Source organism: Lithobates pipiens, unplaced genomic scaffold (assembly GCF_037356315.1).
Source record: "Lithobates pipiens isolate NorthernLeopardFrog02 unplaced genomic scaffold, aLitPip1_a1.2 Scaffold_23, whole genome shotgun sequence".
NCBI classification, from domain to species: domain Eukaryota; kingdom Metazoa; phylum Chordata; class Amphibia; order Anura; family Ranidae; genus Lithobates; species Lithobates pipiens.
The window spans coordinates 137,044,262-137,071,343 of record NW_027507785.1 but is presented as its reverse complement, the minus strand read 5'-3'; the positions used below and the strand labels follow the sequence as shown (position 1 = coordinate 137,071,343).

The window sequence follows — 27,082 nt, the reverse complement described above, 5'->3', positions numbered from 1 at the left end:
GCTGCTTCTCCTGAATACGGGGATACCACATATGTGGGACTTTTTGGGAGTCTAGCCACATATGGCACCCCGAAAACCAATCACTGCCTTCAGGATTTCTAAGGGTGCAAATTTTTGATTTCACTCCTCACACCTATCGCAGTTTCGAAGGCCATAAAATGCCAAAACAACACAACCCCCCCCCCCCCCCCCAATGACCCCATTTTGGAAAGTAGACACTCCAAGGAAATTGCTGAGGGGCATGAACGCTGCAGTTATGTGTTTAGTGTTTTGTAAGTGACAGTGATCGATCGATACTGCACTTGGGTGGGCTGGGTGGAGGGGCAAAACGCAGGTGCTAGCAGGTATCTGGGCTGATCCCGCTAACAATGCATTTTTTTGGAACCCTAAACTGCTGGGGACACTAGTATAGATCTGATCAGATCAGATATTGATCTGTTCAGATTCTATACCACTACAGGAGGTTTATGCTTTGCGTGTGGGTGTTAGCGGTACTGGTACTAACCTAGCGCTGCCTGGGGCGACGCAGACCCTGACCCTAAAACCTAATTGATATCACCCGCCGTGTGATCAGGGGGTTAAACCTTTATTGGGTAATGAATGGTGGGTGCCCTGATGCTATAAAAAGCAAACTAACTAACCAGAGTCACCCGTAACACTTATACGGTGATCACTGGTGAAAGGGTTAACTAGGGGCAATCAGGGGGTTAAAATCTTTATTAGGTAGTATATGAGGGGTCCCTGACACTATATAAAAACCTGACGGGGAACCTAAATAACTAACTGGCTAACCAGCATCCCCAGTGGCACTTATACGGTGATCGCTAGTGAAAGGGTTAACTCTAGGGGCAATCAGGGGGTTAAAACCTTTATTGGGTAGTATATGGGGGTACCTAGCGCTATAAAAACCCGGTGGTGAACCTAAAAAAATAGCTAGCTACCTATCGGCACCAGTGACACTAATGCAGCGATCAGAAAAACGATCGCTTAGTGACATTGGCAAAGGGGGGTGAAAGGGTTACCTGGGGGCAATCAGGGGGTTAAAACCTTTATTGGGTAGTATATGGGGGTACCTAGCGCTATAAAAACCTGGTGGTGAACCTAAAAAAAAAAAACTAGCTACCTAGCGGCACCAGTGACACTACTGCAGCGATCAGAAAAACGATTGCTTAGTGACAATGGAAAAAGGGGGTGAAAGGGTTACCTGGGGGCAATCAGAGGGTTAAAACCTTTATTAGGTAGTATATGGGGGTCCCGGACGCTATATAAAAACCTGACGGGGAACCTAAATAACGAAATAACTAACTGGCTATCCAGCATCACCAGTGACACTTATACGGTGATTGCTGGTGAAAGGGTTAACTCTAGGGGCAATCAGGGGGTTAAAACCTTTATTGGGTACTATATGGGGGTACCTAATGCTATAAAAATCTGGCGGTGAACATAAAAAATAACTAGCTACCTAACGGCACCAGTGACACTAATGCAGCGATCAGAAAAACGATTGCTTAGTGACACTGGCAAAAGGGGGTGAAAGGGTTAACTCTAGGGGCAATCAGGGGGGTTAAACCTTTATGGGGGGGTAGGGGGCTACCCTGGACCTAACACTAACTGCCCTGACAGTTTTTACTGTCACAACTGACACTAAATGCAGTGATCAGTAAATAAACGATCACTGCAATCAGTGACACTGTGACTGGGAGGGGGGGGAAATCGGGGGGTGATTTGTGTGCCTATGTGTACCTACATGTCAGTGTAGTGTTTGGTACACTTTCTATGTGTTCTCCTCGCAGTCCGGTCCAAAAAACACCCCGAGGAGAATGACATCACTTCCTCCCTGCCTGTGTTTACACTACACAGGCGGGGGAAGCATCTCATTCGCCAGGAGGGATCGAGAGGGGATGGCCAGAAACCAGCGGCCATCCCCTCATCTCGGATCGCTCCTGAAGCGAAACGGACCACCGCAGCCAGCGGGAGGGGGTCCGATCGGACCCCCCCACCCGCTGGAAGGCAAGCACATACATGTACGTGCCATTGTGCCGACGTACATTGCCATGCGGCGGTCCTTAAGTGGATAATAGTGATATGGTGTAGTCTCTTCATATAGAGTGGCATCCAGAGGTCAACTATATGAATGACAGGAGGATACCCTATTGCTAATGATCTAGAGTCATCATGAATTGCAAATAAATAAAGACTTTGTATTTATGTATTTTTATACAGTTTTCCCCTCTGATGTTGTTTGATTAATAATGGCATTATTTTTAGTGAGGTTTTAATTTTAGAATGTAAGCAAATTATGCTGCGAATGGTGGTCCATTCATTATGCCTTGAGTGGGACTGAGGCTGCGCACAAATTTTTGCTTCCCATTGGCTCTTTACGATCGATTGGCACACTTTAAACAACGTTGACCCTGTGACCAGGTACGCTTCCTGAAGACGTGAAAACGAAACGTACGTCGAGGCGGTACCTGGTCACGTTCGTATACACAAAATTCCGGTCCTCGTGGTTGTCGATCACATTCGGTGGAACGCACGCCGTACACAACGAGGAACCATGAGCACACCACAAAATAATCTGATAAACGAGCAGCCCCAGTGCCAGGCCGGGCACTGAGTAATTTAATGCAAATAAACAGTATTATGCTATGGGTATTGTTTGCTCTTTCTTCATGCCCCGTCTGAGCCTATGAGGAGGAAGGTGTTTTCCATAGAGTCTGTATCATATTCCACGTGAGCAGGCATTTACCTGCACAAGCTCAGCTGACAATCTTTTTAATTAAAGTAGTCATTACAATCTGGTAAGGAGACTACTGTATCTTCACGATTGGGTGTCTTCGTGCTCAAATTTGTGGCGACGGGATTTTTCACTAATTTCAGAAGATCTCATTGCATTCTGGCAAATGGATTTAGATGAAGTCTATCACATTTGCATCTGTGGAGTTTAATCACTGCATGGACTTTGGCTATATGTTTTTCTCCAGTGTCTAATTGGGACTATTTAATTAATTATTTTGAAATCGTTTTTTTGGTTTTTGTTTACTATGTCTAAGATATGAGGTTTTTCCTTTTTTTTTTAAAAGCGCCCCTATTGTCACCAAATCCCAACCTTGTACAAAGGTGCTCACTAGAGATTGAGACGCCAGGGGTCGTTGGAAAAAAGACAGCCAAGACTGATATCTGTCCCTTAACCACTTGACCACTGGGCACTTAAACACCCTTAATAACCAGACCAATTTTCAGCTTTCGGTGCTCTCACATTTTGAATGACAATTACTCAGTCATGCAACACTGGACCTATATGAAATTTTTGTCCTTTTTTTCCACACAAATAGAGCTTTCTTTTGGTGGTATTTACTCACCGCTCGGTTTTTTATTTTTTGTGCTATAAAAGAAAAAATACAGAAAATTCTGTAAAAAAATTAATTTTTCTTTGTTTCTGTTATAAAATTTAGCAGATTAGTAATTTTTTCTTCATAAATTTTGGCCAAAATTTATACTACTACATATCTTTGGTAAAAATGAGTACAAATTGGTGGATATTATTTGGTCTTTGTGAAAGTTATAGAGTCCACAAGCTATGGTGCCAATATCTGAAAATGGATCACACCTGAAGTACTGACGGCCTATTTGAATTCTTGAGACCCTAACATGCCAGAAAAGTACAAATACCCCCCAAATGACCCCTTTTTGGAAAGAAGACATTGCACGGTATTTAGTAAGAGGCATGATGAGTTTTTTGAAGTTGTCATTTTTTCCCACAATTCTTTGCAAAATCAAGATTTTTTTTTACTTTTTTTTTCCCACAAAATTGTCATATTATCAGTTTATTTCTCACACACAGCATATGCATACCACAAATTACACCCCAAAACGCATTCTGCTATTACTCCCGAGTACGGAGATACCACATGTGTGAGACTTTTACACAGTGTGGCCACATACAGAGGCTTAACATGCAGGGAGCACCATCAGGCGTTCTGGAGCACCCAGGACAATTCTGACATTTCTCTCCTACATGTAAAAATCATCATTTATTTGCTAGAAAATGACATAGAATCCCAAAACATTATATATGTTTTTTTTAGCAAAGACCCCAGAGAATACAATTGTGGATGTTGCAACTTTATCTCGCACGGTATTTGCGCAGCAATTTTTCGAATGCTTTTTTTGGAAAAAAAACTGTTTTGTGCTAAAAAAAAAAAAAAACACACAGTAAAGTTAGCCCAATTTTTGCATAATGTGAAAGATGAAGTTACGCTGAGTAAATAGATACCTAACATGTCACTCTTCAAAATACCACACGCTCGTGGAATGACGCCAAACGTCGCTACTTAAAAATCCCCATAGGCGATGATTTAAATTTTTTTTACTGGTTATATGTTTTGAGTTACAGAGGAGGTCTAGGGCTAGAATTATTGCTCTCGCTCTAACGTTCGCAGCGATACCTCACATGTGTGGTTTGAACACCGTTTTCATATGTTGGCGGGACTTACGTATGCGTTCGCTTCTGCATGCGAGCACATGGGGACAGGGGCGCTTTAAAAAAAAAATATTTTTTATTGTTCATTTTACTTAATTTATTTTAGTTTGACATTTTTTTCCCCAAAAATAATTTTTTTGATCACTTTTATTCCTATTACAAGGAATGTAAACATCCCTTGTAATAGGAATATGGCATGGCAGGTCCTCTTTACAGTGAGATATGGGGTCAAGCTGGGAAGCCTGAAAAAAAAAAAAAAAAAAATAATAAGATTCTGGCTTTGATCGTATTGGCGAGTCGGTAGAAGCACCGGAGGGCGGCGGGAGGGGGTGTCTATGGCTGGGTATCGCAGGGTATCACTGACTATGGCTGGGTATCTCAGAGCATGACTGGGTATCTCAGAGCATGACTGGGTATCTTAGAGCATGACTGGGTATTTCAATCTCAGAGTATGACTGGATATCTCAGAGTATGACTGGATATCTCAGAGTATGACTGGATATCTCAGAGTATGACTGGATATCTCAGAGTATGACTGGATATCTCAGAGTATGGCGTTGCAGAGTATTGCGTTGCAGAGCATTGCAGGGTGTTGCAGAGTGTTGCAGGGTATTGGCAGGTGTTTCAGAGCATTGCAGGGTATTGCAGAGTGTTGCAGGATATTGGCGGGTGTTGCAGAGCATTGTAGAGTGTTGCAGGGTATTGGCGGGTGTTGCAGAGCATTGCAGAGTGTTGCAGGGTATTGGCGGGTGTTGCAGAGTGTTGTTGCAGGGTATTGCAGAGTGTTGTTGCAGGGTATTGCAGAGTGTTGTTGCAGGGTATTGCAGAGTGTTGTTGCAGGGTATTGCAGAGTATTGCAGCAGAGTATTGCAGAGTATTGCAGAGTATTGCAGCAGAGTAATGGCAGGGTATGATGGGGTTAATTGTCGGTGAGCAGCGATGTGGGCACTGCAGATGCAGCCCACAGCGCTGCTGACACCGATCTCTTCCCCCTCCGCTGTAACGATCGGTACAGAGAGGGGGAGGGAGGAACCGGCGTAATAACATGGCGCCCGTTTGTTTACAAGTGATCACTCCGTCATTTGGCGGAGCGATCACGTGGTAAACGGCCGCGATGAGCGGCCGTTTACCGTGATCCATGATGCGCCGAGTCCTGTGGACCTGGCGGTCACGGATGCTCTCGAGTGCGCGCGAGAGCGGAATTCTGGGAGGACGTCATATGACGGCCTCCCAGCCAGAGTTAAACAACAATGTTGCTTAAAGTCAGCTTCTGGTCTACTCCTCACTGTAGGAACAGCACAATCCCGGAAACGAAATAGTGTGCGCGGACACCACCCCATCTCCTCACACATGGAGACAAAGGCCTTCCATGTACGATGGTATATCTTCCAAGAAGATGATTTCTGTGCCCTCAACATAGTTGAAATCACAGAGTCAGACAGGTCTTGGTTCCTTTAGACTTGGCTCTCAACAGCCATGCCATCAAAACCAGCGATGGTAAAGCAGGATGGAGAATCGGACCTTGAGACAGAAGGTCTTCTCGCATTGGTAGCTGCCAGGGAGCGTCCGCAACCAGGCGTATTAGGTCGGCGTACCAGGGACGGAGAGGCCAATCTGGGGCAATCAGTATCACTGGAATCCCCTTGGCCTACACTCTGCGGAGCAGACATGGTAACAGTTTTAGCGGAGGAAAGGCATAGATCAGTTGGTACTGAGCCCACGGAGCCACCAACGCATCTGACCCATCCGCCCAAAAAACTCGTCCTGGATACGAACCTCTGCACCTTCCAATTGAGCCAGAAGGCCAGGAGATCCACGTCTGATGTGCCCCACCATAGGCACAGAAGCCTGAACACCTCTGGATGCAATGACCATTCTCCTGGGTCAAGCATCTGGTGACTTAGGTAGTCCGCCTGTCAGTTTTTTACTCTCAGGATGTAAATGACCGACAGGGCTGGTACATGTCGCTCTGCCCACCAAAGGATGTGTGCAACCTCCCGTGCTGCAGCCAAGCTTCTTGTTCCTCCTTGATGGTTGACATATGCCCCCGCCGTGGCGTTGTCTGACTGGATCCTGATCGGACACCCTCTTAGTCTCATCGACCACGTGGAGAGGCATAGCCTGATCGCTCGGAGCTCCAGCACATTGATCGGCAACCTGGATTCCTCCCCCGACCAGGGGTGCTAGTGCTGAAGCCAAGCCAAAGGGGAGAGCCACAAACTGGTAGTGGGCTTCCCCTACTGCAAATCGCAGAAATCTCTGATATCTGAGGCATATGGGTATGTGCAGGGGCCGCTTTTCACCATCTTTGCGCCCACACCGCCTCCACCCTGGCAATGAACGTTTCAAGGGCTGCCGACAAAGCGTCCAAAGGCACTGCACTGTTTGCAGACGAGCCGGTTGCAATTGCAGGGAGTTCTGTGGAAGAAACACCAGTTTCTGAAGCCAAGCTGACCCACCCTGTCTGCCACCCTTGGAGACTTAGGACAGGTGCACAATCCCACCCTCCTAGCTGCTGCAGACTGAGGGGCCCCCACCGCAGGACTCACCACCCCGACCGAGTGCTGCGTCGTTCTGTTACAGGTGTCTGTGTCCAGTATCAGCTCCCAAATGTCCATAGTAAAAAACGCGCTGTTCTGAGCAACAGGGACCAGCGCTGAGGATAAAAACCACGCAGAGCTACAACAAAATTGCCGCCAGTCGCCCTGTAGAAGGGACAATCACAGGAAAAATGGCCGCCGACTATGCTTTCCACTGAGACACACAAAATATGGCTGACAAGCAACTGTACACAGTGAATGAACAGAAATAATGGCGGCAGAACAGCTCAATGGCGACAGCACATCAGGAGCCTCCAGACACCCAGCGGAGAGACCACAGACACCCAGAGCAGCCCCCAATCTAAGGTCAGAGCCCCCCGGAGGACCCCTGGCTCAGGTAGACACACCGCTCAGCAGCCCAGCCATGCAGCATCCCCCACGGGGGGGGGGGGGGGCAGCGAGAGAAGAGAGGGAGGAGGGGGACCCCTTAATCAACCTCCCAGGGAATGCCCAGCTGCTCAATCCCACCGAGGCAGGAAGAGCTGTACTTACCATCTGGATGAGCTGGGGACATCCCATCACAGACCCACTCCTGAGCAGTACGGGGTGGCTGCTGGCCACGGCACACCATGGCAAAGACATTGGTACTCTGGTCATATGTGTGCCCCGGAGTGTTGCGCTCACCGGCCGACCCAGCACGTAACTAGGGTCTGCACACGCTGGATGGCCAGGCTGGGGAGACTACAAGGATCTAGATTATCCAGCCTGTCACCCAGTCGGCTGTTGATAGTAGATCACAGGATCTTAAAATCTTGCGCAAAAGGCAAAAATCCAGAAAATACCCAGGACCGATGGTCCCGCAGGGAGCCTAGGTCCTTCTTCACTAGGTTGAGCTGCAGGAAGCAGGCTAAGGGGTTATTAGCAGAAGGCGCTCCGGTCAACTTCCTATTACACAATCTAAGAAGGAAAAATGCGAGGCTAATAATCCTGAGGCTGTTATGAGGGTATATGTTGAACACAGTACTGTGCAAAAATACAATAATAACATGTGCAAAATAAGCAAAGAATGTAAAGTGCAAAATGAATTTAAGTGCACTAAGCAAGAGTGCAAAAAATACTATGCACTTATCACAAAGCGTGCGCAAATGGGCTATAATAGATGTAGTAGCGGAAAAAAAAACCTCCTTCACATCCAATACAAAGTGCTATTGTGCTAATTACTGTTCCACCTGACTCAAGAACAGCTAAACTACCAATCCCAAAACTACTTTAGGAAAGGGATATTGTGAAAAATTACAATAGTGTCATATATATATATATATATATATATATATATATATATATATATAAGTAAAAAATTAAAAAGTGCATAAAGTGTAGTGTAAACAATTATACCAAAGTGCAAACCAAATTGTACACTTATCACAAATGAAGTGCAAATAAACAATAAATGCTCAAAAACAAGAACAACAATAGAAAGTGCTGTGGTGCTTTTTGCTGTTTCCTGAACAGCCTATAGCATCCCAAAATTAAGCAAGTATCAGGAACATGTAAAAAAACATATAGCTAAAACATGTAAAAAACAATCCGATGAAAGTTAATACATATTGATCACAGAAAGATAGATATCCTAGAGAAAATAAAAATAAAAAATTATATTATATTATATTTATATATATATATATATATATATATATATATATATATATATATATATATATATAAATATAATATAATATAATTTTTTATTTTTATTTTCTATATTTATATATATTTATATATATTAGATAGTGTTATTATAAACACCACCTACTGAGCATACTCCATACCAAGGTGGTAATAGATAACACTACATGTGCTGATTACTATATCACTTTTAAGGTGCAGTCTCTGATTCATAGGAAAAACAAAGTCCCGCCACTATCATAAGTTTTGTTTGCGAACGTTTCCCACAGTAGAAAGGAGAGGAAACTTTCCGGGACACTATCACTCACGATCGAATTGCTTCAGATCTGATCAGGGCACTAAATGAAACAAAACTTTCATTGCGCAGTGATTGTAGATTCTACGAGCTACAGCCAAACCAATTTCACTCACATAACCCAAGCCGATAAGTAGCGCTTGAAACAATCAGCTGGATAAGGTGGGAGGCGTTTCCCAGACAAGCCACCTTGCTAGATTCTCAATAGGCTCCGAACGTAACGTCACTGGCTCCACCCAACGCGTTGCATCATATGTCACATGACTTTATCAAGGGTTGCCTTGCGATCGTTTGTGCTGTTTATATACCACGAACCAGCATGTCGGTTGCCATAGCGACTTAGATCTCTTAAGCGTTAGCATAATTTTTTTCAGCGCTCAATCAATTTAAAATCAAATTTATTTGAATACAGCCACCATACAAAACTAATAAAAAATATATATACAAATATTAAAACAATACCAGGATCACCACCTCAAATAATATAATATTATCCAGGCTTCAACTTGCATTTGCCATCTCACTAATAATATATACACCCCTTTACTATCGTCATCTAGTGGGTGGTATAATCCTCACATTTCAAATACATTTAAAATACGCCATATCTCATTAGTGGAATATCTTCTGCTGATGGAAAAAACATGATACATCCAGAATGCAAACATAATAATGAAAAAAATAATGGGATTTTTATATACAGCTTACCTGTAAAATCCTTTTCTTGAGAGTACATCATTGGACACAGGAGCTCATTACATAGTGGGTTATATAGGCACCTCTGGTGATTGGACACTGGTTAACCCCAATTAAGGAGAATTCCTCCCCTATATAACCCCTCCCATATGGGAGGCACCTCAGTTTTGTAGCAAAGCAATAAGAAACCACGTAAAACCCAAGAGGGGCTGGAGCCCTGTGTCCCGTGATGTACTTTCAAGAAAAGGATTTTACAGGTAAGCTGTATATAAAAATCCCATTTTCTTGATCATACATCACGGGACACAGGAGCTCATTACATAGTGGGATGTCCCAAAGCAATGCTCAGATTGAGGGGAGGGAGACACAGATCATAATTATAGACCGTCAGGGACCGGAGGACCTAAACTGCAGCCTGCAGTACACTGCGCCCAAAGGAGATATCCTCTTGCCCTCTGACATCCACCTGATAGAATCTGGTGAATGTGTGGACTGATGACCAAGTTGCAGCCCTACAGATCTGAGCCAGGGAGGCCTGGTGATGCACTGCCCAAAAAGCGCTTACAGCCCTAGTAGAGTGCGCTTTCACTTGAAAAGGAGGGATTTTCCCTTTAACACTATAGGCTTGAGAAATAACCTGTCTAATCCACCTTCAGAGAGTGGATTTTGACGCCGCCTTGCCCATCCTAGGGCCTTCCGGCAAAATAAATAAGCAATCAGTTTTCCTTATCTGAGCAGTTGCTTGAAGATATATACTGATTGCTCTAACCACATCCAAAGTGTGCAAAGATTCTTCTTCTGCGGACTGTGGGTCTGGAAAAAAGGATGGTAGGATTACATCTTGATTCAAATGGAATCCCGAAACCACCTTAGGTAGAAAGGACCTGTTGGGACGCATGACCAACCAGTCCTTATGAATAATTAGATACGGCTCTTTGCTGGAAAGAGCTGCTAGCTCTGATACTCTTCTAGCCGTGGATATGGCTACCAAGAAAACCAATTTTTTAGTCAGGAGAACTAACAAAGCCAGATGCAAAGGTTCAAATGGTTGCCCCTGCAAAGCCGAAAGAACCAAATTCAGATCCCATGGGCATACCGGAGGTTTGACTGGCGGTCTTATCCGCATGGCCCCCTGGATGAAAGCCCGTACCAGGGAATGCGATGCAAGTGGCTTCTGAAAAAACACTGACAAGGCCGAAATCTGCACCTTGATAGTGCTTATGGCCACATTCATTTCTAGGCCTGACTGGAGAAAAGCCAAGATCCTGCTAATGACATACTTTCTAGGATGCCATTCCCTGAGTTCACAACAGGAAACATATGCCCTCCAGATTTTGTAATAAATAAGCCAGGAGGCCGGCTTTCTGGCATTGACCAGAGTAGAAAGGACTGGCCCCGAAAGGCCACGGTCTCTCAGAATGTGGGTCTCAGCAGCCAAACCGTCAAATTCAGACTGTGTAAAGCAGGATGGTAAATTGGACCCTGTGAGAGCAGATCTGGCCGGAGAGGGAGGATCCATGGCCTGCCTACTGCCAACTTCATGATCTCTGCATACCACGGTCGCCTTGGCCAAGCCGGGGCTACCAAAAGGACCGATTTTGTCTCCCTCTTGACTCTTCCCAGGAACCACGACAGAAGCGGGCACAGGGGGGAAGGCATAAATCAGATTGTACTGATCCCAGGGAACTGTCAGAGCATCTGACCCCTGAGCAAGTGCATCTCTTGTCCTTGACACAAAATTGTCCAGTTTCCTGTTGAACCTGGACGCAAACAGATCTACGTCTGGAGTACCCCACCTGTGACATATGTTTCGAAACACGTCGGGGTGCAGAGCCCATTCTCCTGGGCACAACTGCTGGTGGCTCAGAAAATCCGCCTGCCAATTTTCCACTCCTGGAATGAAGACTGCAGAAAGACACGGAACATGCCTTTCTGCCCAGACAAGTATGCGATTCACCTCTTTTTAAGCAACCAGACTCCTGGTACCGCCCTGGTGATTGATATAAGCCACTGCTGTGGCATTGTCGGACTGAACCCGAACAGGGAGACCCCGTAGTCTGGAAGACCACTTTATAAGAGCCATATAAACTGCCCGGCTCCAAGACATTTATGGGCAATAGCTTCTCGATCGCAGACCATTTCCCCTGCGAGCACGTCTCCTCCAACACTGCTCCCCAGCCGGTCAGGCTGGCATCGGTCGTGATAATCTTCCATGGAAGAGGAAGAAAAGTTTTGCCCTTCAGCAAATTCTTGGTTTGTAACCACCAGACGAGACTCTTGCGTGTTCCTGGGGATAGACGCATAGGAAGATCCAAGGATCGGGGCTTCCTGTTCCAAGCCGCAAGGATGCATCTTTGCAGAGGCCTTGAGTGGAACTGGGCGAATGGGACAGCCTCAAAGGCGACCATTTGCCCTAACAGTCTCATGCACAATCGAATGGGGGAAGATCTCCTGCCCAGAATTAGGCGCACCAGATCCCCAATGGCCAAGGCTTTTGGCCTCGGAAGAAACACCTTGCCCTGAGCGGTGCCGATGATCATACCCAGGTATTCCAACCTGGTGGAAGGCTGTAGGGACGACTTTTCTAGGTTTATAATCCAACCTAGGCGTTCCAGGTGTTCTAGCGTTCTGGTAACGCTGTGGTTCAGGAACGCTACTGTTTTCTCCATGAAAAGCAAATCGTCTAGATAAGCCATGACGGCTATACCCTGAGCTCTTAGGTTTGCCAAGAGAGGGTCCAGAATCTTTGTGAAGACACGAGGGGCCGTAGCAAGCCCGAACGGCAAGGCCATAAATTGAAAATGGCGCTGCTCTACCGCGAACTTTAGATATTTATGGTGTGCTGGAAAAATTGGCACATGGAGATATGCATCATTGATGTCTATTGATGCCATAAACTCTCCCCCTTGCAGGGAGGAGACCACAGTGCGAATTGACTGCATTCGGAAGGACCAGATGCGTAAAAACGGGTTCAGATCCTTCAGATCCAGGATAGGTCTGACACTTCGATTTGGCTTTGGAACGGTGAAGAGATTCGAGTAAATCCCTGAACCCTGTTCTTTTGGGTCCACTTCTACTATCACCCCCTGGGATAGTAAGTGATCTAAGGCTAGAAATAGCGTTTTTTGCTTTACTGGATCCCTGGGGATCCTTGACCTTAGAAAGCGAGAAGGTGGAATCTCCTGAAACTAGCCTGTAGCCCAGAGATACGGAAGAGATCACCCACTTGTCCCGGATCTCTTCCCGCCAGGCTCCTGCAAACTGCAGGAGAATTCCCCCCACTCGGCCGAGTGGGGGCGCCCCTTCACAAGGAAGCTTTTGGGCTCTGCTTGGCAGGCTTTCGCCCCCAAGTCTTTTTCTGCCCTTGGGCCCGGCTCTGAGCCTTTCCTGTAGAGGAGGGTTGAGAAGGCCGTCGCCACTGCTTAGAGCTTGATGCTCCGGGAGAGAGAGCATGCCTAAATGATGGACGTTTGCTCCTTTTGACTGGAAATAGAGTAGATTTAGCCCCTGAAATTTTTTGGACGAATTTGTCTAATTCTTCTCCAAACAAACGTTCCCCTTTAAACGAGAACCCAATCAAATGCTTCTTGCATGACAGCTCAGCTGCCCAATTCTTTAGCCATAGGGCCCTTCGCATGTGTACCAACAGGAGAGACAAACGAGATGCTTGTTGGACAGAATCCAAAATCGCATCAATCATGAAACACAGAATTTGAAGTATTTCTGCATAATTCTCCACTTCCTCACTGGGAAGGAGGCCAAGCATCCGCTTAACCTGTTCCTTGAGGAACAGACACAACCCCACAGCTGCGACTGTAGGTTGCACTACAGCGCCAGTCATGGAAAAGGAGGCTTTTAATAAGGTTTCCAGCTTCTTATCAGTTGGATCTTTAAATAACTGAGCATTATCCAACGGACAAGTCAGGTTTTTATTCACGCAAGAAACAGCCGCATCGATAGATGGGACCCCCCACTTCTTGGTGAAACTTTCTTCCAGAGGATAATGCATAGAAAACCTTTTAGGAGGAGCAAACAGTTTATCGGGATGTCCCCAATCCTCATACAACAATTTATCCGTTAAGGGATGAATTGGAAAGAAAAAGGCAGTCTGTGGGACTTTCCTGACTCCCAGGGAAGAAACAGAGGACGTAGCGACTTCAGCAGCAGGCATTCTGAATGTGGTACGCACCAATTCAGTATAATACTGCACCTGTTTTCTGAGCGCCTGGGAGGAGGGGACTCTCTCCTCTTCCTCTGATTCATCCAACTGCTCAAGATCCCTGTCCCAAGATAGGGATCTCTCCTCATTGTCAGAAGAGTCATCTGAAAGAGGAATCTCAGCAGAGGGAGGGGATCTACCCCTTTTCCTGCTATCTTTCGGGGAAGCAGAAATAAAATTCATTATTCTCCCTTCAAAACCCTCCAATGTAGCCCTAAGGGAGTCCTCAGTGACATATACCGAGGCTGACACATTAGGAGAGGCTGCAAAACCTGACAGGGGCACTGACTCATCCTGAGAGGCTGGTTCTAGTCTTGCAGGGGGGATGGTAACTCACAGGCATTTTTAGAACCCCTGGACCTAGGCGGTGATTTACCAGTGCCCTTGTTACCTCCCCCTGAGACCCTCTTACGAGGAGACATAGTCCTAAGCTACAAAGCAGAGGTACTAGTACAAAGTTAAATTCTCACAATAAATATATATGCTTAAACTGCACAACCTAAAGCTGAGTAGGTGTCTAAGGTTTGCCTGGATCCAATCCCTTGGGATGCTTACCGCCCACAGCTCCTGTGTCTTCACTTACAGCCCCCTGACGCTCTGGGCTTTTTAAAACTGCCGACTGACGTGCACAGCTCACAACCACACTCCCCCCTCCTCCATTAAGCCGGGAGCGCGCCCCGCGCGCATGCACGAGGACCGCGGAATCCAGGGGGGGGGGGGGGGGGAGGAGAACTCCATCGGAGCTGCGTGGGACCCCCAGACTACGTGGAACCCCTGCATTACGTCTATTGTGGCAGGGATTGCAGTGGAGACGTGAGACAGCTGGAGAACCAGGCTTCACTGAGCGTGTGTACTTAAAAGGGATGCAAGTATGCATCAGGCTGCTCTTACTCCCTCTAGTGGTGGATACCAGGTAAGACATACTACAACTCAATGAAGAAATCCATAATATATAGGATTAACTTCCCTTACCTGTCCTCACTGCAGGAATTGCTGAAAACAGACAGATTCCAGCCTTCACCCATCACGGCGGGCAAAGTTGTGCCAACCTTCAGGTTTTTTTGGGGTTCTTTCTCAGAAGAACCTCCTACCTAGACCATGTAAAAGACTCTGCCAGAAACTTTCGTGCCACTATGTAAATAGTACACCAAGTCTGGTTTTCCCAGAGCCCAGTCTTCCAATAGGAGAGGACTTACAGGCCAAACCTCGTTTCTTCGGATGACGAGGCCCGGGTACCATACCATCTTGGGAGTCAAAATATCGGCCCGAGATATGGATCCGGTTTGTTGTAGCCCTTAGGCCCCCGCAGGGACCTGCACAGAGCTTTCTTCATAGCACATGTTTTACGTGACCAACCACCATAGACACTGGCAAAAAAACTGAGGTGCCTCCCATATGGGAGGGGTTATATAGGGAGGAATTCTCCTTAATTGGGGTTAACCAGTGTTCAATCACCAGAGGTGCCTATATAACCCACTATGTAATGAGCTCCTGTGTCCCGTGATGTATGATCAAGAAATATAAAATTGTACATAGATGAATGTTGATTCAAAACTCTTATACTATCACCGTAAATTACTTCTACCATCCAATACCCATGGAGATAGTGCAAGTCCAATGCATTAACCTAAAAAACTAAAATATTACTAAAAAATGTATGTTAAAAATCTGCAAAAAACAATTGAGGTCGAATTCAATGTTCAGACCTTTGGGGAAGAATGTGGCCAACTGGAATATCCACCTTTATTCACTTTTACTCAGTTCCCTCACTTTATTACTACCTCTCCAACGGGGTTTGTATTTTTTTATTGCCCAAAACTTAAGGTGTGTAGGATCCCCTATTGTGATGTGATGCAAAATGGTGTGATACGATATGTTTAGGGAAAACACTCTTGATATTCTGTATATGCTCCCTTAGCCGTTTTGTGCATCCCACACACTGGAAGGAACAGGTACAAATCCAATATATATACTACTCCTTCAGTACTACAGGATATGAAATCTTTAATGTCATATTGATGGTTTTGTACTTGTAGAGGAAAAACTAGTACACTTTTGACCATTAAAATTTGCATTCTTGCATGCAAAACACCTCTTGCAAGGAAAGAACCCTTTCCCCGTAAAAAAAACTTAGCTCACCATTTTTTCTAGGGGGATCGGGAACATTTTTAACCACTAGGTCACGTAATGTTGGTGCACGTCTATATATAAAACCCGTTTTTTCGGGTAATACCAATGCCAATTGTCTGTCTCCTCTGAGTAATGCCCAATGCTTCTTAATAATATGTTTAACATGCTTATGTTGATTGTTATAATTCATTATGAAGGGGACTTGTTCAAGATTTCCCTTATCTTTCATTTTGTCCTTTATCAACTGGTCCCTTGGCATCTGTAAAACTTTCTTAATTTGGTTCTCAGTGAAAACTTCACCATATCCCATAGATATAAACTTTTCTCCTATCACATTTGCCTGTTCTAAATATATTGCTTCACTCGTGCAGTTTCTTCTTAAACGTACCATCTGACCCTTAGGTGTATTAATTAGCCATGGTTCATGATGGCAACTGTCGACTGGTATATAACTATTGCACTCTACCGGTTTGAAGAAAGCATTTGTAGATATAGCCTCATTTTTCAATATAACACATAATTTGTAAATCTAGAAATTGAATCATACTACTACTTATCTCGTATGTTAGATTAATATTATTTTGTTTATCGTTCAATTTCTTAAAAAATTCTTTTAGACTGTCCTCACTACCTTTCCAAATTAGAATACAGTCATCTATGAAGCGTCTGTACATAATGAGATCCTCTGGGGGATTGTTAAAAATCTCTTGTTCCTCCCATCTAGCCATAAATATATTGGCCACACTTGGTCCGTATTAAGCACCCATCCCAATCTCATTTAGTTGTCTATAATAATCTCCATTATTTCAGAAGTAGTTGTGTTGCAACCCATAGGCCAAACATCTCAGAATGAACCTTCTTTGTTTTGTTATTAAGTCACTAAATTCTTCCATGGCCCATTTCGCAGATTCTATTGCTTCCTCATGATTTATTACCGTATACAACGATGAGACATCTGCGGTTGCCATTAGATAATTACACTCTGGGTTCAATTATACAGTATTCAATAATTGGATCGGGTGTTTTGTCTCTCTCAAATATGCACGAGTTTGCAATACCAGTGGTTGCATATAATTGTCCACGTATTGACCTATCCTAGAATTTATGGATTGGATCCCATTAATTATGGGCCTTCCTGGTGGTTGTGTAGGGTTCTTATGTATCTTTGGTACCGTATAAATAACAGGAATCCTACACGTGTTGGGAATTAAATATCTAGCTTCCTTTTTTGTTAAAATGTTTTTCTCTTTTTCCCTCTCAGTCAGATCGGACAATTCTCTTCTGTACTCCTCAAATTACTGTGCCTTATTCATCCTGATGTTTCACTTCCATTTAATCCACCAGTTATCTTCTGATTCAACATGTACTTTTTTACATTCAATCTCCTCGTAAATTTCTGAATGTCTACATACATATCAAATTTATTTAAATTCCGTTTAGGCACAAATTTCAAACCCCTATCTAATGTTAAGATTTCATTTGTTGATAATTCAATGCCACTTAGATTGTAGATCCTTTCACCAATTACTCTTTCTTTTTGGTCTTGCGTCCTCCCCTACATCCCCTCTGTTTGGACTTCTTGCACTTATCATTCTCTCGTGTCTTGGTGGAGTTCTCTCGCTGCAGTGAAAATATAAAAAAAGAAGAGTTTGATTGGTCTTCATCTCTCAGTGCTTCATATCGGTTTTGGGTATGGATGGGACTTCGACAGCTGCCATCATGAACCATGGCTAATTAATACACCTAAGGGTCAGATGGTACGTTTAAGAAGAAACTGCACAAGTGAAGCAATATATTTAGAACAGGCAAATGTGATAGGAGAAAAGTTTATATCTAAGGGATATGGTGAAGTTTTCATTGAGAACCAAATTAAGTTTTACAGATGCCAAGGGACCAGTTGATAAAGGACAAAATGAAAGATAAGGGAAAGCTTGAAGAAGTCCCCCTCATAATGAATTATAACAATGAACATAAGCAGGTTGAACATATTATTAAGGCATTACTCAGAGGAGAAAGACACTTGGCATTGGTATTACCCGAAAAAACAGGTTTTATACAGTATATAGGCGTGCACCAACATTACGTGACCTAGTGGTTAAAAATGTTCCCGATCCCCCTAGAAAAAATGGTGAGCTAAGTTTTTTACGGGAAAAGGGTTCTTTCCTTGCAATAGGTGTTTTGCATGTAAGAATACAAATTTGAATGGTCAAAAGTGTACTCGTTTTTCCTCTACAAGTGCAAACCATCAATATGACATTAAAGATTTCATATCCTGTAGAACTGAAGGAGTAGTATACATATTGGAATGTACCTGTTCCTTCCAGTATGTGGGACGCACAAAACGCCCGATGTGGAAATGGCTAAGGGAACATATACAGAATAGCAAGAGTGTTTTCCCTAAACATAGCGTATCACGCCATTTTGCGTCACATCACAATAGGGATCCTACACACCTTAAGTTTTGGGCAATAAAAAAATACAAACCCCATTGGAGAGGTAGTAATAAAGTGAGGGAACTGAGTAAAAGTGAATCAAGGTGGATATTCCAGTTGGCCACATTCTTCCTCAAAGGTCTGAACATTGAATTCGACCTCAATTGTTTTATTGCAGATTTTTAACATTAATTTTTTTGTAATATTTTAGTTTTTTAGGTTAATGCATGGGACTTGCACTATCTCCATGGGTATTGGATGGTAGAAGTAATTTACGGTGATAGTATAAGAGTTTTGAATCAATATTCATCTATGTACAATTTTATATATGTTTTTCATTATTATGTTTGCATTCTGGATGTATCATGTTTTTTCCATCAGCAGGAGATATTCCAACGAATGAGATATGGCGTATTTTAAATGTATTTGAAATGTGAGGATTATACCACCCACTAGATGGCGATAGTAAAGGGGCGTATATATTATCAGTGAGATGCCAAATGCAAGTTGAAGCCTGGATAATATTATATTATTTGAGGTGGTGATCCTGGTATTGTTTTAATATTTGTATATATATTTTTTATTCGTTTTGTATGGTTGTTGTATTAAAATGAATTTGATTTTAAATTGATTGAGCTCTGAACAAAATGATGCTAACGCTTAAGAGATCTAAGTCCCTATGGCAACCGGCACGCTGGTTCGTGGTATATAAACAGCACAAAAGAGCGCAAGGCTACCCTCGATAAAGTCATGTGACATATGATGCAACACGTCGGGTGGAGCCAGTGACGTTACGTTCGGAGCCTATTGAGAATCTAGCAAGCAAGGTGGCTTGTCTGGGAAACCCCTCCCACCTTATCCAGCTGACTGTTTCAAGCGCTACGTATCGGCTTGGGTTATGCGAGTGAAATTGGTGTGGCTGTAGCTCATAGAATCTACAATCGTTGCTCAATGAAAGTTTTGTTTCATTTAGTGCCTGGATCGGATCTGAAGCAATTCGACCATGAGTGATAGTGTCCCGGAAAGTTTCCTCTCCTTTCTACTGTGGGAAACATTCGCAAACCAAACTATCTTATGATCTTATCACTTAAAAGTGATATAGTATTCAGCACATGTAGTGTTATCCATTACCACCTTGGTATGGAGTACGCTCAGTAAGTGGTGTTTATAATAATACTATCTAATATATATATATATATATATATATATATATATATATATATATATATATATATATATATATATATATATATATATATATATATATATATATATTTTTTTTTTTTTTTTTTTTTTTCTCTAGGATATCTATCTTTCTGTGATCAATATGTATTAACTTTCATCGGATTGTTTTTTACATGTTTTTGCTACATGTTTTTTTACATGTTCCTGGTACTTGCTTAATTTTGGGATGCTATAGGCTGTTCAGGAAACAGGTTGAATACAAGAAGAACCACAGCACTTTATATTGTTTTTCTTGTTTTTGAGCATTTATTGTTCATTTGCACTTCATTTGTGATAAGTGTACAATTTGGTTTGCACTTTGGTATAATTGTTTACACTACACTTTAATTCTTTACTTATATATATATGACAATATTGTAATTTTGCACAATATCCCTTTCCTAAAGTAGCTTTGGGATTGGTAGTTTTGCTATTCTTGAGTCAGGTGAAACCGTAATTAGCACAATAGCACTTTGTATTGGATGTGAAGGAGTTTTTTTTCGCTACTACATCTATTATTGCCCATTTGCACACGCTTTGTGATAAGTGCATAGTATTTTTTTGCACTCTTGCTTAGTGCACTTAAATTCATTTTGCACTTTACATTCTTTGCTTATTTTGCACATGTTATTATTGTATTTTTGCACAGTACTGTGTTCAACATATACCCTCATAACAGCTTCAGGATTATTAGCCTCGCATTTTTCCATCTTAGATTGTGTAATAGGAAGTTGACCGGAGCGCACCATTATATATAATTAATCTTTGTGGTGACAGAACACTGACATGGTTGCAGCCTAGTCATTTGGGTGTTTCCTATACATGAATGTTATTCCTACATATTAATATCAGCGCTAAGGTTTCCCTTTATTACCAGAGGGACCGCCCCCTGGGCGGAACTGTAAAGTCCTGTTGTTTTTCACATGTATTACATGTTCTGCCTAGTCCTCTCCTGAAGGTGGCGTAATAACCCTACGGTCAAGATTACTGGAGCTGTGTCCGTCAATGAACAAAAGAGAAATTGGCCTGATTAGGAAGGGGGTTTAAGTACCCAGCGGGTAAGTGGTTAAAAACTTCCTGCGTCCCTGTTCTGTGAGCTGGTTTTTAAATGCAACAGAATAAAATGGAAAACGTTATTTGATTTTGAATAACTGTATAAATATTTATATCTCGGCAGTGTGCAATGCACAACACATGAATACCTGAGCTCCTATTGTTGAACGCTTAGGACCCATCCGCAAGAGTTTTTCTGGGGACGGAAAGCTGAGAAAAATTGATGCATCAACAGGTGGAATAGGGGCTGCAGTAGGTGGCGATTCCTTAAACAAAAAAATATATCAAATATATGGTTACATTTTCCCTTAATAAACTATAAACATTAAATGGTTACACTAAAGCTAGGAACAACAGCTGTCTGCACATATCTAAATAGCCCGGAAAACCCAAAACCAAGTGGGTGCCTGTTTTAGTGTAATGTTATCGGCTTATGAAACTCCACACTTATTTGAAAGCACTAGAACATTCAGGTCGGCATCAAATTATTGCACTGTAGTGCTGTCTATGCATTTGTTAGTTACATAGTAAGGTTGAATAAAGACACCAGTCCATCTAGTTCAACCTGAGTGAGTGTCTACAATTGTCGCTATCCCTGTACATTGCACACCCATATATTCATATACTAGGGTACATTTTTGGACAGAAGCCAATTAACCTACCTGCATGTCTTTGGAGTGTGGGAGGAAACCGGAGAACCAGGAGGAAACCCACGCAGGCACAGGGAGAACATGCAAACTGAAGGCAGGTAGTGTCGTGGTTGGGATTCGAACCAGCGGCCCTTTTTACTGCTAGGCGAGAGTGCAATGATGCACTAAGGCAATGTATCTGTGCTGCAACATGCCCTAAACACACAGCAACGCACTATCATGCATTGCTTCCTTAACTACTTCCCTTGTCATCTGACATTTCTCTCCTACATGTAAAAATCATCATTGGTTTTGTTAGAAAACTACTTACAACCCCTAAACATTATACATTTTTTATAAAACAGAGGCCCTTGAAAATAAAATGGTTTTGCAATTTTTAGGTTACACGGTATTTGCACAGTGGTATTTTAAACAATTTTATTTTAGAAAGAATACACACTAAATTATTTTAGCCCACACAAACACAATATAATAGCACATTTCTTGGTACAAGATAAAAGATGCTGTTACACTAAGTAAATAAATACCCAACATGCCATGCTTTAAAACTGCATAGGCTCGTGGAAAGGCGCCTAACTAAGATACTAAAAAAACCTTTACAGGTTATCAGTTTAGAGGTCTGGTGCTAGAATTTTTGCTCCTGCTATAACATTTGCAGCGTTACCTCACATGTGTGATGCAAATACCATTTACATATGCATGCATGACCTACGTATGCATTCACCTTTGCATGCGAGCATGGGGCACTTTAAAATGTATTTATTTTTACACTCTTCCATTTTTTTTATCAACTTTATTGCTATCACAAGAGATGAACAACATCCCTTGTGATGGCATGGGCAGTGACAGGTACTCTTTACCTAGACATGTGGAGTCTACTAGAGCCCAGATCTAGCCTCTGCCCTTAAAAGCATCTAATCAAACCAAGATCAATCCAGTAATGGCTTGTTTACACCCTGGCAAAACTGGAAGTGACAAAACACTCAACACTTCCAGCTTTTAGACCTTAAAGATGTTCAGGATGTTTCGGTCCTAAGTCATCTCTATGGAAAACTGCAGAGAATCACTGGCTTCCTGGGTTGGGACAAGAGAGCCCTTCCAGCCACATGATAAAGCAATCCTGTGGCTATTGAGTTGCTAGGACTGCTATTGCATTCCAGAGCATCGCTGGCCAAAAAAACAAACATGTAGCTGAAGGCATCATCCCAGTATTATATACTGTCCTAAGCGCAGGAAGTGGTTAAAGAGCAAGAGACCCTGCTGGGCGTGTGCAACTTTAAAGCGTGACTCTTTGCGTATCTATTTCGGCAAACCATCTTTTATATTTTACAAAAAATTGGGGTATTATATTGGGCTTGTGTGCACAAAGATTCATCAAACTGTATTTTTTCCTGAAAATGTGTGTTTTAAATATGGCTGTGCCTCTTACTGGGGTCTCTCGCTTTAAGTATTTGGCGATTTATGTTCAATGATTTGACAAGCTATCTGGCTGATAATCTCTACCAGATTTTTCATCTGTTTGTACAAAAATGCACAGTATGAAAATCCCTGGCCTTGATTCCTGTGGGTAGAGTGAACCTCATATGTCCTACCTACCCAAATTCCTATATGAATTCAGACATACTCCTATTCCTAAACCCACTGCCTTTTTGTCTGATCTAGGCCAGCCCATTATCTTCTTTATTGGAGCTTGTTTCACTGCCAGAGTGGCAAGGTCTACTCTACAACCTCTGTCTAAGACCCCATTCACACCTGAGCGTTTTGTAGCTGGACGCCTGAAGCTACAAAACGCAGGAGGGGAAAAAATCCATTATTCTCAATGGAGATGGTTCACATCTCCACTCCAAGTCGCCTGAAGCCCTACGCCTGAAGCTCAAACAAGTTCCGGACCCTGATTTGGGCTGATTTGGGCGTTTTTCTTCTTTTAACATTAAATCACGGTAAAAAACGCCGCAAAAAACGCTTGAAAACACTACGCTCAGGGGTGAATGCAGCCTAAAGGGGACTTGGCTCTCCCCAGTTAACAAATACTACTGGACGGCTGTACTTGTATTGGTCCACTGGTGGTTTGCTGTTGGAAGGCAACATGGTTTAATATCAGATTTCTGTAGTTTTATTGCCTGGTTGATACAGCCATTTGGCCCAAGTTGGAATTTGTCTCAGAATGCCAGTACAGCAGGTTTACCAAGCAGGGATGTGTAACTGAAGAATGCATATCAGAACCTTCATCTGGAAAAAAGGAATCGCGCATAGCCCCTGGCGGGGGGAGTAGAGCTCGACTTCAAACCAATGGGGTAATGAAGGTTGAAGTGCCTGATTAAGTCAGAATCAGTGATCCGTGGACTATTTGCTGCCCCTAGTGGAGATTACAACATGCTTCCAGGAAGATGGCAAGAGAAGAGGACAGCCTCTGACAGATTTTCATTTATCAGAATGCTAAATAAGCTGGCAATGGATGTTTGTGGTGTCTGATTGGACTTTAAAAGTACTGGCCAGCTGGAGTGACTTCCTCTTGGCCCATTGAGCCCATCTGAAAGCTACCTGGATACAGAGGACGACCTTTACGTAAAGTATAATTTATGTTCTTTTGTTTTATATTCTCTGTAATATTTTGTTTAGTGTTTTATGTTAGCATTCCTACTTTCTTGGGAAATAAAGGAGATCCTTGCTTATTTAAGCAGTGTGTTTATTTACAGCTAACCTTGCTATTGTACCATCGCCATTAACTTGATCAGAGCTTTGATAGACTAGCTAATTATAGGAATAGAGAAGTTAATATATATTTATAATAAATAAGGGGAATCCAAAACCACCCCATATTTATTTCATTTGGCACCCCAGAAGCAGGAGTGTGGAAGGAAATTCTGCACAGAATCCAAACGCTAATATATTTTTGTCTTGAGTTCCTATACGCCAAGAAGTCCTCTACGACAGTGGTCATCAACCCTGTCCTCAGGGCCCACTAACAGGCCAGGTTTTATGTATTACCTTGGGGAGATGCAGACTAGAATACTGCAATCACTGAGCAGCAAATGATATCACCTGTGATGTATTTCAGTTATCTTGAAAGCCTGGCCTGTTAGTGGGCCCTGAGGACAGGGTTGATGACCACTGCTCTACGAGACCCAGCACTAAAAGCATTCCTCTACTGTGGACAAGATTTGCGCTGGTTCGTGAATTCTAAAGCCCTGCTTGAGTGGTCCTGAAAGATCTGTGAAACACTACATCAGTGAGCAAATGCGCATATCTGGTTAGTATAATGTTTGAGAATTTTTGGCTGGTATTTGTGTATGTGTATAAATTGTATTGTTAATGCAAATTTTTCTGTGTAGCTGTTCCAAGTGTGGCGGCAAGTTAAGAAAGGATCACCTTTGGTTAACTTGTGTACCCTGCAGATTTATAGGATAAACCACATATCTTTTAGGAGGAAGTGGGAGAAATATAGATGATATTTTATATTTCCACGTGAAAGTGAAATAGCTTCCTGCTCTGACAGAAGATCCATGTGGCCTATGATCTGAGATAAGAGGGCTAAAGTCAGTGGTGGAGAGAGTAGAACACTGATTTAATAGTGTGCTTCTCCTTCTGGCACTACAAGTCCATATTAGCTTTTAACCACCACTTCATTACCGGGCTATAGTCATATGACGTCCACAGGTGGGTTCTCCCATCCTGGGCGGGTGTCATATGACGTTCTCGCCTCTCCTGCTGGCCCCTGGGGGCCCGCAATGTGGCGATCGAGGATGAGATGTGTCCCTCGGTCACAGCCCACCCCAGATCCATGTAAAGAGCCAATAAAAAAGGTATCTTTACCACGTGACCAGCTGTGTCCAATCACAGCTGGTCACATGTATTGCCCATGTGTACAGCGCCCATGCACATCCCTAGGGTACGCACAGAGCAGCGATCTGGGATGAGGCTTGTCACCCTGACACAGCCCAACCCCAATCACAGTAAAGGGCCAATGAAATTGTCTCTTTACCACGTGACCGGCTGTGTCCAAACACAGCCGCTCACAGAAAGTCAACAAACCGCCGTAACGAGATGTTACCGGGTTCTCCTCCTCACACACTGATCGTATGCGAGAAGGAGATTGCGGTAACATCTCGTTACCACTTACAGTACACACCAATCACACTGACTGCCCCCCTCCTCAATAAAGACGACCTATCATCACCCATCAGAGTACCTGTCTCCAGCCATCAAAGTACCCGAGTACCTGTCACCAGGCCATCAGAGTACCCGAGTACCTGTCACCAGGCCATCAGAGTACCCGAGTACCTGTCACCAGGCCATCAGAGTACCCGAGTACCTGTCACCAGGCCATCAGAGTACGTATCTGCAGCCCATGCCTCGGGGGTTTGCTTTCCAAAACGGGGTCATTTTGTGGGTAATTCCACTGTCCTGGTGCTCAAGGACCTTCAAAAGTGTGATGGGTAGGAATGAAATGAGATGTGTAATTTATGCTCCTAGAACATCTGAAGGTACTACTTCAATGTTGGGTATCTGTATGTGGCCAGGCTGTGTAAAAGTCTCACACACGTGGTAGTACCATACTCAGGAGTAGCAGTAGAATGTATTTTGGGGTGTCATTTTTGCTATATACATGCTATGTGTTAGAAATATCTTATCAATTTTTCTTTCCATGTTTTCTGAAGACGTGTGTAAAAAAAATTAACTGTTCAAAAGACTTATAATGCCTCATAGAATATATGTTTTTTTTCTAAATGGGGTCATTTTGTGCACAATTCCACTGTCCTGGTGCTCCAGGGCCTTCAAAAGTCTAATAGGTCATTAGGAAATTAGAGGTGTCGTTTATGCTCCAAGAACACCTGACAGTGTTCCCTGCACGTTGGGCATCTGTATCTGGCCAGGCTGTGTAAAAGTCTCACACATGTGGTATCGCCATACTCAGGAGTAGCAGAATGTGTTTTGGGTGTAATTTTTGCTATATACATTCTATGAGTTAGAAATATAATATAAACAGAGCACTTTGTGTATATAAAAAAAAAAAAAAAAAAAAAAAAAAAAGATCTATATTTTTTTTTTTTTATGGTTGGCAGTAGTTGCTGATAATAAAATGGAACTTCACTAATGTATAATACTAGCATTAGTAAATAGATAGGAAAGTACAGTATATCATATTTACTTGTTTTAAACTTTTTTTATTTCTTCAGTTACTTCCTGGTTTCTTGCCTAGGCAAACTATGTCATACATCCCAGGAGTCTTCGGGAGGGTCAACAACTGGGTTACTTTAAGTAGCCCAAGAGTATTCAGGAGGGGTTTTCTCAGCCAAGCACACTCTCCTGCATGCATGCTTGAGTTAAGGGCAGATTGATTCCAGGAAGTAAATGCTACATGAATAATTTGCCCTTACTCAAGATGGCCATGCACAGAAATGCTAGGGGTTTGTTGTTCAAAGTGATTTCTCAACAATATAAAACAGAAACATGGATGGATTAGGAAGTTTACTTTGAATATTGAAAATGTATTACATAGCGTTCTTGGTTTTGTGGTGCTTAAATACAGTGAAGATTTGCTTTAATGTTTAAGCTATATAGCTATTTGCCATGGAACCAATAATTCTGTAAATAAAGCATTACCGATAATCTAGCTATAAGGTCCCATAAATAGTTTTTATTGTATGCTGCTTTTTTTGCAACGAAAACAAAT

At 43.0% G+C, this 27,082-nt stretch overlaps 1 protein-coding gene across 5 annotated transcripts in view; it reads right to left on the bottom strand.

Moving 5' to 3' along the window:
* Window positions 1–27,082, bottom strand: part of RANGAP1 (Ran GTPase activating protein 1) — a 289,117-nt gene that overhangs the window by 32,715 nt on the left and 229,320 nt on the right. For 4 of the 5 annotated variants that reach the window (XM_077452418.1, XM_077452421.1, XM_077452419.1 and 1 more), the window contains one exon: window positions 20,908–21,024. The exons of the other annotated variant lie outside the window; for it this stretch is intronic. In XM_077452418.1, the coding sequence (XP_077308544.1) occupies window positions 20,908–21,024 (117 nt within the window). The remainder of the gene's footprint in view (window positions 1–20,907; window positions 21,025–27,082) is intronic. 5 annotated transcript variants of the gene reach the window in all.